Genomic DNA, 13,801 nt, shown 5'->3' with positions numbered 1-13,801 from the left:
AAATAAATTTCATTTCACTGTATGTGCCTTTTTGCTTTTTAAAAATGCAACAAACTTGATATTCCATCAAAAAGAAAAGCAGTTATTGGTTGTGGCAGCAGTAATTCCACATTTGTACTATTGGGCTGAGCACTTACAAATTTAAAGTATTTAAAGCCTGTAAGTGTTTTATTAATGGAAGCAAAATTCCTGTTTCGGTGAAAGTGTATTTAGAAGTGGGTTATGAATCAGTGATCTCTATTAAGAGTAGCATTCTCTTTTCATCTTCGCTTTCACTCCATAAATTTGCCCATGGCCCTAGCTGTACAAATCATTCTGACTATCCAGATATTTTACAAGATTGAAAGACTGGTAGATTTATAGTCCTTTATGTAGGTAAAATTCCCAACAGGTGTAGATTGTTGCAGATTTTTGTGACTTGCTGTTTGATGATGAGCAATGAACAGTGCATGGTGTCAGCAAACTTGGCCACAAATACCAACTGAATGTCAGAATGCAGATAATCCATATGTTCTGAAGACATCATTGTTAAAACAGCCTAGGAAGTACCTATCCCTAGAAAAACTATGTTAATCGTAAGTTTTAATTTTATATTATAACAGAGTTGCACCCACACCTTCAAAGGTTCCTAGGACAGCTTTGGACTGTGTCATAACAACCACAAGGGTCAAGAACACCTTCACGGGAAGCTGCCTTATTTCAAATCAGCCTACTGGTCTATTTAGCTCAGTTGTTGACACTAACTAGGGACCTTCTGCTTACAAAACATGTGCTTTATGACTTGACTACAGCACCACTCCCTCCCTCCAGGAAAAGCCCCTTGCCCCAAGGAAGTCTTATTCTAATAATTGATTTTGGTTCTATAAATACACCCCCAAGTAAACAACACAGTGTGTGTCAGTGTCTTTTTGTTGCTGAAGTGCTAGAAAATAAATGTTAAATGCAGCAGAGGCATGCTATCCTTGTGGCTTTGAGAGTTAACCACAGGTGCTCACACACACACATATTTAGGGGATTTGCACAATTCAAAGCCACATTCCAGCCAGGCAAAAATATTTGAGTAGGCCATGACCTGGGGAGAAAGACATGGAAGGTTGCTTCTAGCTTCCAGGCCTGAGGTTCCCCAACCTAACATTTGTATGAACAAACAAGTGTCGTACATACCGTAAATAAACCTAGTTACAGGTAGGTAGCCGTGTTGGTCTGCCATAGTAAAATAATAATAATAATAATCCTTCCAGTAGCACATTAGAGACTAAGTTTGTTCTTGGTATGAGCTTTCGTGGCTTTGAGAGTTAACCACAGGTGCTTACAAACATTCATATTTAGGGGATTTGCACAATTCTGAAGAAGTGTGCATGCACACGAAAGCTCATACCAAGAACAAACTTAGTTGCTAAGGTGCTACTTGGAAGGAATTTTTTACTTTGTTATAAATAAACCTGTTATCTCATGGAATAAGCAACTCAGTGCTCCACCACTACTCCTGGCGCAGTTAGTTTTCTTGAACTGATGGACAAGGTAGCTTCCCCTTTAACAGAAGTTAGGGAGAGTAATGCCTTTGGACCGGAGTGGGATAGAGAGCTGAACATGCCTTGACATGAAACGACAGAATTCAGCTAACTGAGGGGATTGGAGAAGAGATTGATAGGGAGGGGAATACTTTCAAGGACAGCTCAGAGCCTCGCTTTTCAGTGAATGATGGTACAGCTTTTGCAAAATACGGTAAGGTCAAAATATATTGTCCCAAGTGCTGCTGCTGCTGCTGCTAATAATAATAATAATGATACCCCGCCCATCTGGCTGGGTTTCCCCAGCCACTCTGGACACCTCCCAGCAGAATAGTAAAAACACGATACAACATCAAACATTAAAAACTTAAGATGTCTTCTAAAAATTGTGCAATTCCTTATCACCTTGACATCTGATGGGAGGGCGTTCCACAGGGTGGGCGCCACTACCGAGAAGGCCCTCTGCCTGGTTCCCTGTAACCACTTCTCGCAGTGAGAGAACCAGCAGAAGACCCTCGGAGCTGGACTTCGGTGTCCAGGCTGAACAATGAGGGTGGAGACAGTACTTCAGGTATACTGGACTGAGGCAAGTTATCCAAGCATAACAGTCAATCTTACCATTGCACTTAAAAACATATATATGCTTGATATCTAAGGCACTGCTATGGTGATACACATATATTTAAATGCATTGTGAAGTGGATTAAGCAAGTACCCTAATATAAAAAACTCAAACGAACCCCTCTCATTCAAAGCTTACCACTAGATTTTATACAGAATTTTTATTATAAATTCGGGGCTTCTTATCCTTACTAGATTTTTATCCGAAGGACACTTCATTTTCTTCTACTTCATTTGACTAAAGATTTAGGAAAAGAAAGGTTATTTTTCTGTACTGGTCTAAGTCTATACATCATGCAAATTTTGATTCTATAGCATAAAGATCAGACCGCTTCTGAGAAAGAATGGGGATTTGCTGTCGAACTTCTGCAAGCCTCTCTAGGTCTGTAAACAAAAATAAGAAGGCCCATATTACTACCAATTCTCCCTCACTGCTCCCCACACTGCCCTGTATCCATTATAATTTTGCATTTATCCAATGTTGACAAAAACAACCATCCCACAACCCAGTTATTGCAGTATTTTTAGTACCCTAATGACATCAGTGTAGGTTTGGAGAGATTTTGGATCACAGAAAAAAATTGTGTTTGTGCTAGATGAAGTGTGCTTGACAAAACTAATACACCCACAGCCAGAAAGCACTTATCCAGAGGAGGTAGAATTGTTTTGTACAGGAAACAATTGTCCCTGCATATTGAGCAAACAACACAATTTCTGTTCCTTAACTAAGCTATGCTTTTTATTTTCAATTACCGATAACAATAACAAAAACTACCTTTTAAATATTGTATACCATCTAGAAAAAAACTACAGTATTTCAACACAAAATTAAGGTTAACCTTGTATATCTCACCCCAAAGATAAACCTGCATGACAATGTCCTTGGTTCCCAAACTAGATTCTATGGTTTGTGCCAACCTATTGACACCCTATGTCTCCCAGCCTTTCCCTGACCATTTTTCGATGGAAAAAATGGAGTATTTTAGAAGAAGAAGAGTTTGAATTTGATATCCCACTACCCGAAGGAGTCTCAAAGCGGCTAACATTCTCCTTTCCCTTCTTCCCCCACAACAAACACTCTGTGAGGTGAGTGGGGCTGAGAGACTTCAGAGAAGTGTGACTAGCCCAAGGTCACCCAGCAGCTGCATGTGGAGGAGCGGAGACGCGAACCCGGTTCACCAGATTACAAATCCACTGCTCTTAACCACTACACCACACTGGCTCTTATTTTTTTATTTTTATTTTATTTTAGTATCCCAACGGTAACATTCAATGCATTTCTTAGGTGTGTTATTCCCTGGGTGGTTTTTTGTTATAAGTGGCAACTGGCTGAAATTTGGAGATGTGTTGTGTAGGTCACAATGTCCTAGATTAGAAGGACTACCCTATATGTCTACTTATAAGTAAACTGCACAATGAAAAGTGCACCTGGGTACGTTTTTATCCCAGAAAACAAGATGAAGGTTAAATCCTTAATTTTCACATGCAAAATCAGTCAAATCTTAGCTTGGCAGATCCAATGGTAAATTTTAATTTACCATTGCATGAAAGACATGCAAAGTTATTGAGCCTGCTTTGCACTCTCACTCATAAATATCCTTGGGGGTGGGGTGGGTTGTTTATTCCTATTTTATAGTCAAGGAACCGAATCGTGTCACTGTCCCAGTTTAATGCTGCAGAAGAAGCCCATGCCATGGGAAGACAAAAAACACTACTGCGGACTCACCTATATCTGCATAGATAACAGTTTCCTCAGTGCCAGCTTTGGCTATGACCTCCCCCCTGGAAAAGAAAACACAGCAATGACACTATAGCCATGCCAGAAGCTCTCTGGGAACTGGGAGGAAATTGTCAATAGAGCTGTGGTCCTTACCTTGTTATAGGCTAAAGAAAATATTTTAAAACTTAAAAAAAATATTGCTCGTTTTGTATTTTATTTAAAATAAACACATTACATGCACCCCTTAAGAGCCACAGACTTCCTAAACCAAGGCCTTCAACCTCCTAGCCCAAAGGTGGAATGGGAAAGAGTTCCAGAAGGACAGGCTGATAGGAAATGGAAGTTCCTGGCTCAGCCATTTGATTCCCATCCATACTAGACGCGAACAAGAAAAGAAGTAGGGCAAAGAATTCTGAAGCAGTAAGCTTTCAAGCTAATCCAGGTTTTGATCACCACCACAGGACTTCGGATCTAAGGGTCCAAATGCACTTTTGAAAACGTATCATGTTCCAACGTTTCTCTCACGCATCCTTTCCTATTGGCCTTGCCAACATTTGCCGTTTCAAAGTTTTACTAGAATATTATAACAAAAATAAAAAAATAAAAAATTCCTTCCAGTAGCACCTTAGAGACCAACTAAGTTTGTTCTTTCTTGGTATGAGCTTTCGTTGTTTTTTGTTTTGACTATGGCAGACCAACACGGCTACTTACCTGTAACTGGAATATTATAGTACAAAATAGATTCTCAGCAAGGCTTTAACTGAACGAATTGGTCTGGTATCATGCCACAAATTCAAAAACTTTGATAAAACTAGAAACTGAGTCGGAAAACATGACATGGGATGGTACTGAATGCAAGACATGTTCAGAGTATGTCCATTTTCCTACTTACCATGGATTTACCACAGTGCTGTGTCCCCAGGCTACATAAGACGCCTTCTCATCCCTGGCAGGAGATGCCGTTGCCACATAGACTTGGTTATCGACGGCTCTGCATGAATAGGAACAAAAGGCTTCAGTATGAATCTTTGTGCACTGGAGAAAATGCAGCAGATGACTGGAATGGAGCAAGCTTGAAGTTCTATTTTGCTATGCATGCATTCATCATCCATATAACTGCTTCACTGTAAGCAAGTACCATACTGTTTTTAATTTAGTGAGAGAATCTCTAAAGTGCTTTCCTATTTAAAAAGAACAGCACCTTCGGCAATGTAACAAGTGTCACTAGTAAACTATTTTTTTGTACATGCACTTGGGAGAAGAGATAATTTGCTGGTTCTCACCGTCCTCTTTGGAGCAGTTCCCAGTGGGCAGGGCCCGTTGTCAAGTTAAAAGCCCCTGGATACACCAAGAGCTGGCAACCTGGTTCAAAAGGAAGGAGATGGTGGCTGAGTTGCATTTATATTATTGGGAGAGAAAGGCATAGTCATGGAAAAGCAGCTGCAATCTCACCACTATGTTTTTTTGAGCCGTTTCTCTTCCTTTGGTGAAGTCTTCTGGGTTATGCTTTGCTCTCCTCTGCTGCCATTGGACATTCTGTTTAACATATTTTTGTGTAACAAAAACATATACACCACTCGAATGAGGTTTCATTACAAAGTGGTTTACAGAAGCAATAAAAAAAGCACTGACCTGATCAGTAAAAAACAGTTAAACCCAGGTATTTTTAAAACACCCAAAACTAATTAAAATCAACAATAAGCTAAAAACTTATTAAAACACATCTATCGTCCACATGTTTGGATGGGCTTGCCTAAACAGAGATGCTTTAAGCAGGCGCTGGAAAGAGCAGAGCAAAGATACCTTCTTGACATCAATAGGCAGGGAGTTCCAAAGTGTAGATGATGCCACACCAAAAGACTGATTTCTTACAAATGTGGCACCTGTAATTGTTTTGCAGACTGAAGTGGCCAGGAGGGCATATAAAGGGTAAGGTGATCCCACAAGTTTCAGAAAATGCAACCTGCTCCAAGCCCACAAGACAGGCAAGGTTAGAATACCTAATAAATGCCAGCTGTGTTGGAAATGTGCTCTGTATGAAGTTTATCACTGCAGTCACTGTCCAGAGATCCTTTCAGCAGCTATGGCCAGTCAGGGCGCAAATCAGTCTGGGGCCTATGGGAAGAGCTACGCCGCTCAACCAAGCCCCCTGCTGGCAGTAGAGTGAGTAACAAGTACAGGTACCATGCTGAGTGACAGAAGGTGGAGAGAAAACATGAGTTTTCATTAGAGGGGCAAACACTAACAGACTGACTGGTGTCCTCTTTGTTCAATGTGAATTATATGACTTTTAGTTCTTGCACCTTAATGGAGAACCTCCCTAATGAGGCAAATAAATGCTTGCCTTTTGGGACAAGGAGATTCTCATAAGATCAATTATGGATATGCCAAATTGTAGCTTGGATGCAAGCACATTGTCCTTGGTAGTGTATGGAACTTTAGGATATGAAATTGGGTGTTTTACAACAACAACAACAACAACAACAACAACAACAACAACAACAACAACAACAACAACAACAATAATAATAATTTAGTATTTATGCCCCGCCCATCTGGCTGGGCCTCCCCGGCCAGTCTGGGCGGCTTCCAACACAATATTAAAATACAATAATTCATCATACTTTAAAAGCTTCCCTAAACAGGGCTGCCTTAAGATATCTTCTAAAAGTCTGGTAGTTGTTCTCTTTGACATCTGGTGGGAAGGTATTCCACAGGGTGGGTGCCACTAACGAGAAGGCCCTCTGTCTGGTTCCCTGTAGCTTGGCTTCTCGTAATGAGGGAACCGCCAGAAGGCCCTCAACGCTGGACCTCAGTGTCCAGGTAGATCGATGGGAGTGGAGATGCTCCTTCAGATATACTGGACCGAGGCCGTTTAGGGCTTTAAAGATCAGCACCAACACTTTGAATTGTGCTTGTAAACGTACTGGGAGCCAATGTAGATCTTTCAAGACCGGTGTTATGTGGTCTCGGCGGCCGCTCCCAGTCACCAGTCTAGCTGCTGCGTTCTAGATTAATTGCAGTTTCCGGGTCACCTTCAAAGGTAGCCCCACATAGAGCGCATTGCAGTAGTCCAAGCGGGAGATAACTAGAGCATTTCCACTCTGGCGAGACAGTCCGCGGGCAGGTAGGGTCTCAGCCTGCGTACCAGATGGGAGCTGGTAGACAGCCGCCCTGGATACAGAATTAACCTGCGCCTCCATGGACAGCTGTGAGTCCAAAATGACTCCCAGGCTGCACAACTGGTCCTTCAGGGGCACAGTTACCCCATTCAGGACCAGTGAGTCCTCCACACCTGCCCGCCTCCTGTCCCCCAAGAACAGTACCGTATTTTCCGGCGTATAAGACTGGGCATATAAGACGACCCCCAACTTTTCCAGTTTAGTTTGAGATATACTCGACTGCAGATTCTCCGCCTGGCATGTAAGACGACCCCCAACTTTTGAGAAGATTTTCCTGGATTAAAAAGTAGTCTTATACGCCAGAATATACAGTACTTCTGTCTTGTCAGGATTCAACCTCCATCTGTTTTCCGCCATCCATCCTCCAACCACCCCCAGACACTCTGGATACAAGGAATCATCATGTCCCAGTCATGGGGAGGTCCCATATGTACCCTTCTCCCCCACCACAAATTCATTCAACTCAGCAGGATATCCTCACCTTTCTGTGTGTAGATTTGAGCAAGCTCAGCAAAGCGGAGGTCGTAACAGATCCCAAGACCTATCTTGCAATAAGCTGTTCCAAAACATTAAAAATATGCCAGATATGTCACTGCCTTGGGACGTACAAGCAGAAAGCTCAGTCTATAAATGCTTACCTCTCTCGTTCTCTCTCTCTCTCCCCCCACCCATCTCTCTCTCACACACTTAACACTTCCTTATTAAAAATATGGCTGAGAAGATCCCATACACAATGAAAAGACAAACTCCCAGTCTACCTACAGAAGCTAACAGCACAGCTGTTTCTTGACCACACATGAGCCACAATACATCCTGAAGTGAATTACTAATCACTAGAATGAAGATGCTTTACTTACGTGTATCAATCACAGATAATGTGGCACCGGGACTCAGCGTTTCTGATTCCTGAAACTGGATTTTCCCGGGGACATTAATGTCAAACAAATGAATCTGTTTTCAAAATAGAAACGGTGCACTGCTTGCAAATTATTCCACATTAATTGTGCATTCTCTATATGCCCTCTATCCATTCATATATATTTATATCACAATAGGCAATTCTATGCTCTGAATATATCCTCTAAATAACTTCAGTTTTCCGGAAGAACACCTTGCAATGCTCTCATTTGAGAAGTATATACAAGGGAATCCCCACCTCCACAGGGATTCCATTCCAGGCTGCTGTGTTCATCACCAGGAAAAGACCAGGGGGGGGGGAATTCCCCCACCCCCTTTGGGTACCATTTTCAACATGTGTGTCAGTGGAAGCATGCGTACCGAATGCGTGAAAGTGGGGAAGACGCCTGTACTGGGCTGGATCCACATTTGCTTTTCTGCCCATAGCAGTGTTTAGCCCAAAGATAAACTACTAAAATTTAACCTGCAACTTATGGAATTATGACAAGAATGCCAGTGTGGTGCAGCAATTAATGTGCCATCTTAGATGTAAGAAACCTAGATCTAATGTGGGAATGGGAATGGTATTTGCCATGGAGCAAACTGGAAAGACTTGGGCAAAGTCCCTTTTCCATTCAAATCTTGGCAGAAAGTGCAGGATGCAAATGTAACAAACTATTCTTCAATGCCACCAAGTATTCTAAATACGTGGCCACCAGGCTTCTCTCAGGTGCTTGATGAATTTTAAAAAGCTATACCAAACAAGCCACTATATATATATATATATATATATATATATATATATATATATAATGAGTCATAGCTGAATCAGAAACCTACAGGTAGCATGTGGATGCAAAGCATGTTTTGTTTTAACCATAATGTACACATTATACAAATAATAGTGGATTTCCTTTAAATCCAAACATGGCCATAGATATCATATTTTACCTTTCGGTACTTGGTTATCATAGCACCATCTGGACCAAAGCTAGTGCATGTGTTATACAGCTTCCCAGCATCCTCTTCTGGAATAGATCCTTTCATTAAAGAGAAGAAAACTGTTATGATTTAGGCAGATACTCAAACACAATGCTTGTTCTAATCTTACATCTGTATTTAGGACAAGCAAAACTGTAACACTCATCACAATCGTCAATATGGCAATTTACCTCCAATCAGATAAACGCCACACTCCTTTGCAATTTCTGAGAGCTTCTGTGTGGAATCGCCAGGAATTCTCTCCGCATATTCTGGAAAATATTTTGTGCCATAGGGAGAATTGAAGCATTCCTAAAATAATGAAACAGACATCTGTGTAGCATATTCAGGATGCAAGCCCTACATACACTTACCTGAAAGCAAATCCCACTGAACTGAGTGGGGCCTACTTCTGAGTAAATATGCCTGTGACGGCCCTCGCAAAGTCTGAGAAGATTTTTAAAGTAATCTATACAAATGTGGCTGGCCACAAAAGAGCTCTACAAACTTCTTCTTCTTGACAAAGCCAAAACATGGATGAACTTCCAATACTGGAATTGTTTACAGAATAAAATATAGCTCTTAATTTCTACACAAGCACACACAATGTATCTTTAAACGTGATGCAGTCCTCTTACATCTGACTTGCTTACGTCAGGCAGCTCCTTTGGAAAATGCTTAGGCTTTGTGATGGGTCAAGCTGCAGGAGGATTTGGAAAATGGGTGGGGGGTGAGCAAAGGCAGTGTCAAAGGCTTCATGGAAAAGGTGGGTTAAACGGGGATTTGAAGTTAAGTAAGAAAGGTGCTATCACACAGGTGTTCTGATAGGTAGTTTCAAGAATACAGGGCAGCAAAGGAGAAATGGTGGAGTCTTTTGCATGAGCAGAAGACCTTTGGATGTTGGTGGAAGTGAAGAAGCAAAGATCACAGGCCAGGATATAATAACTAAGATATATTTTATGGCAAGGCCACAGAAGCAGGCAGAGGTGTAGTGGTCCTAACAATAATTGTTGTGTAATCATAATATTATTGAATAGTCTTAGAAGACTGTATAATCTTAGAAGGGGATATGGCTGTGACTATCATGAAGGGACCATGCACTTCTGAATTTGCCTCGACACTACTGGAAGTTGGTAAAGAGAGCCTGTGCTGGGTCTGGGAATGAACAAGAAGTCGGTGTATAGGGTTGCCAGGTCTGCTTCCAAAAAATAGCGGACAAGCGGCGGCGGCGGGGGGTTAAATTAAATTAAATTATATATTTTCTTACAAACATTTTAACACGTATTAAAATACCATTTCATCATAAAGCTTTTGAATAAAAAAATGTCCACTATTTTGTGAAAAAAAATAGTGAACATAATGTGAAAAAAGTGGACTGACCACTCAAATAGTGGACACCTGGCAACCTTATCGGTGTACTGTAGGCCCCTACAAAAGCCGTGGCGATAACAACGCCAGATTCACCACAGAACCTTGGCCATGGTCTACTTCCTCACAGAAATCAGAAGGATTGCATTATAGAAGTTTAGCCTTGAGATTAGGGTAACAAGAAACAACATTATTTGGATTAAATCTGAAAAAAAGAGTTGCCTTCGCTCTCACCAGACAGATACGGTCATAGCTACCTCCATAATCTGGTGTATCTAGGCCCACGTTAATCAAGTTTTTTTACCTCCCCACTTTCCTTGCTGGCTCACTGAGGAGCCAATTACTCTGTGGAATAAAAGCTATTTAAAGCTGCCACGCAAAGGGAGAAATTGGTGAACACAGATAGTCCGCGTTCTTCAAGATTCATGAAATGCTTTGCACATTCAAACATGATAATTTCACAAGTATGTATACGTCATCACTTTAAGTAGCTCAGGAAGAGAACAGCAAAGACCATTTTGAATATCCGTTGTTTACACTATAGCTAATATGGGAATATTTATTTGACACCATTAGCAAGAGGGGAAACATCCTACAAACGTTTTGGCTGGTTTATCAAGAACTTTGCACTGTTGGGGCCGCATACAAGGCAGCAGAAGGTTAATGACCAACTCAGAAGGTTAATGACCAACTCAGGCAAGAGAACTCTGTGGGCAAAGAGGATCAACCCAACAGGAAAGGAACCATTGCCCCAATTAAGATTGCTGCAGCACAAAGCCAGAAAATGTTGTGTTTTCAAAAAGCACATTTAGTGTAATCACTTGTGTGTCAAAGGTAGTAAAGCAAAACATGGAAGAATAAAACAAGACAAAGGTGTGATATAAACCTAATAAATAAATAAATGGCTCAGCTAGTGTTCGCTGATGTCTCTTCAGCACCAGCTATAGATCTATTACATTTATTTTATTGCTCAATTTAAAATCACTTTTCTCTCCTCTGTGGAATTACAGGCTACTGTTCCACATTTTAGAAATGGTTTTTAATCTCGTATTTGGCATTTCAAATACAGTATTTTATATTTTGCCATCTTGGGAAATCTGTTGAAGGCAAGCTATAAATAACCTACAACCAAAACAAAACCCAGAAATGCAAAAAAGACCGTTTTAGCTGTCATATCCAAAATGTACAGAACTAAGAACAACTTACACTGCTCTAATACCGTTATTTCAAACCCTGCAGAAGAAAACTCACAGTAGCAGGGAGGAAGACTGAAACTCTGCGAACAAACAGTAAACAAGTTTGAAGGTTTTGTAGGAAACAGGGAAAGTACTCACTGGCAGAACCACAAGTTTTGCTCCTTGTTGCGCTGCAGACCTCACAAGACCACAGGCTCGGTTCAGGTTCTCAGTTTTGGCAGCAGACACGTGAAGCTGGATGAGAGCGATACGAAAATCTAACAAGCAAGAAGGCAGATAATGAACTAGTGGGAAAGACCCCGGAAAATACTCCTAAATTTATAATTTTTTTACAAAACCCCAAAATTATTGCTGTACCTGCAGTGCTCCAAATGCTGCACAGACAACCTGCTAGATAATTTATGGATTATGACAGAAATTCCGACAAGGATGTGATGCTTGCGGGGGGGGGGGGGGAGTTGAGATGGATAAAAAAATGCAGGTAAAAGCCATCCTGTAGGCAGGGCTGATGTTGGTGGGGGCCAAGCCACTGCAGTTGCGACTGCAGTTGGCCTCTCCAACAGTTTGACTTTACCCCTGATGGCACTCTTCCATTGTCTCTCAAGACAGACAGATGCCAACAACATTCGTTTTAAACTGTTTGTAGTGCTACATTTAAAACTGTTGTGACCTTAATGTGGAGGTTAGGTAATAGATTAATGATGATGATGATGTCTCTCATGTGGACAAGTTAGAGCGCAGCCTTTTATTCCTGCACAGCCACAGAGCTTTCCAAATTTACTAGAAGTCAAAGAAACTCCAAAACAGAGTCCTTTAAACTTACTGGGAAATTGCCAACAAAACTTGCACAGTAGCAGAAATGTTTGCCTCCCTCTAGTTAAGGGGGAAAGGGAAGCGGTAACAAAGGTCAATTTAATTTAAAATCTTTTGTGGAAAACTTCGCAGGCGCCTAGAGAGCTTTCTAACAGAACAATCCTCTGCATATTTATGGAGAAGACAGTCTAACTGTGTGGGCTTATTCGCTAGCAGTGTTAAGGATGGCAACGTGAGTCTATGGACCCCTAAACTGGGGAAATCTCAATAAACTCTGGCTTACTAGTAGACAGAAATATAAAGGATGAAACAGTAAAGTGTAACACAGTTATCGTTGCCATTCGTTTTAGGACAACCGTCCCAGGGCACACCAGAACCACTTGAAACCCTGTTCTAGTTTCAAACCACAGATCCACTGGTTTAGAATGGATTTTTTTCACTGGCATGGCTAAATATCCAAAATGTGTATTCCCTCCTAATTCCTGCAGAAAGAAGAGCAAGTATTTCACGGGGGCCGGGGGGAGGGTGGGTAGACAAATCAGCCTTGGATAAGAATCCACTTAAGGAGATGACAGATTTGGGCTTGCGATCCCATTTGCCCCACTGAACTCAATGAGACTTACTTCGCAGTGTAGTTTGTCATAGGATTTCAGGCACTTTTATTATAACTACGCTGAAAATCGCCCCGAAACACCCCGTGTAACATTGGGGGGGGGGGGAGAGGCTGAGCGGTCTCCTACCAAAAAAACCGCCACAAAGATTTCACTAGAAAATAGCAGCGATTATGGATAGAATGAGCATCTCAGGGTGCAGTTCCAAATGCACGCTTCCTTCTGAACAGGGACGTGCACAAGCTAGATCAGTGCAAAGCAGCAGGAAAGAGAAACCTTGTTTTCCGAGGGAACTCCCCCTCCTCCTCTCCCACTAGCAAAGCGGGGGGGGGGATGTCTGTGTCCCTGTTTAACTGCCAGCCCCGATCATTTTGCATCGGAAATTAAGAGCCCCTAAGGAAGCCCGAGGGTCCCCCACCCCACCCCGGCAGGAAAGTCACTCACTGGCCATGACGCCTTTCGCCAGCTGCATAACCGCGAAGGCTCCTCCGCGTCCAAGCAAATGCACATTCTCCGAGGGGGACGGATTTGGCACATAGCGCATGCTCCGTAGGAGCGAAGGATTGCTGGGAAATGTAGTTCCGTTATCTGCCGGACCGTACTCAATGCGCTCTCTGCTAAAGCATCATCGGAGTGAATTAAAAGAGACTATTAAGGTTGCTTGCAAGAGCGGTGGCGCATAAAGGAGGCGGGTACATTTCTATACATATATGTATAGAAATAAATTCATACACACACACACACACACACACACGTAGAAATAAATTCACACGCACACACACACACACGTGTAGAAATAAATTCACACACACACGTGTGTGTGTTTGTGTGTGTGTGTATAAAATATTCCCCACTCACCCTGGCCAAGGCTCTTGTACTCTTAAAAGATAGGTGAGATGTC

The 13,801-nt window shown here is 41.8% G+C and overlaps 1 protein-coding gene across 2 annotated transcripts; it reads right to left on the bottom strand.

Moving 5' to 3' along the window:
• Positions 1 to 2,312: 2,312 nt before the first annotated feature.
• Positions 2,313 to 13,420, bottom strand: NIT2 (nitrilase family member 2). Of its 2 annotated transcripts, XM_033146620.1 has the most exons (10): positions 13,345 to 13,420; positions 11,615 to 11,733; positions 9,104 to 9,224; positions 8,883 to 8,971; positions 7,892 to 7,985; positions 7,516 to 7,590; positions 5,136 to 5,214; positions 4,745 to 4,843; positions 3,859 to 3,914; positions 2,313 to 2,516 (listed from the first exon to the last, which is right to left on the bottom strand). In XM_033146620.1, the coding sequence occupies exons 1-10, from the start codon at positions 13,370 to 13,372 to the stop codon at positions 2,425 to 2,427; spliced, it is 852 nt and encodes a 283-aa protein (XP_033002511.1). In that variant the 5' UTR covers positions 13,373 to 13,420; the 3' UTR covers positions 2,313 to 2,424. The 2 variants fall into 2 exon arrangements, with proteins under 2 accessions (XP_033002511.1, XP_033002512.1); XM_033146621.1 differs by lacking the exon at positions 3,859 to 3,914 and having other exon boundaries at positions 2,417 to 2,516.
• Positions 13,421 to 13,801: the final 381 nt, after the last annotated feature.

The sequence above is a fragment of the Lacerta agilis genome, chromosome 4, assembly GCF_009819535.1.
Source record: "Lacerta agilis isolate rLacAgi1 chromosome 4, rLacAgi1.pri, whole genome shotgun sequence".
Classification (NCBI taxonomy): Eukaryota; Metazoa; Chordata; class Lepidosauria; order Squamata; family Lacertidae; genus Lacerta; species Lacerta agilis.
The sequence above is the reverse complement of the archived record's forward strand: the minus strand, read 5'-3'. Positions and strand labels throughout refer to the sequence as shown.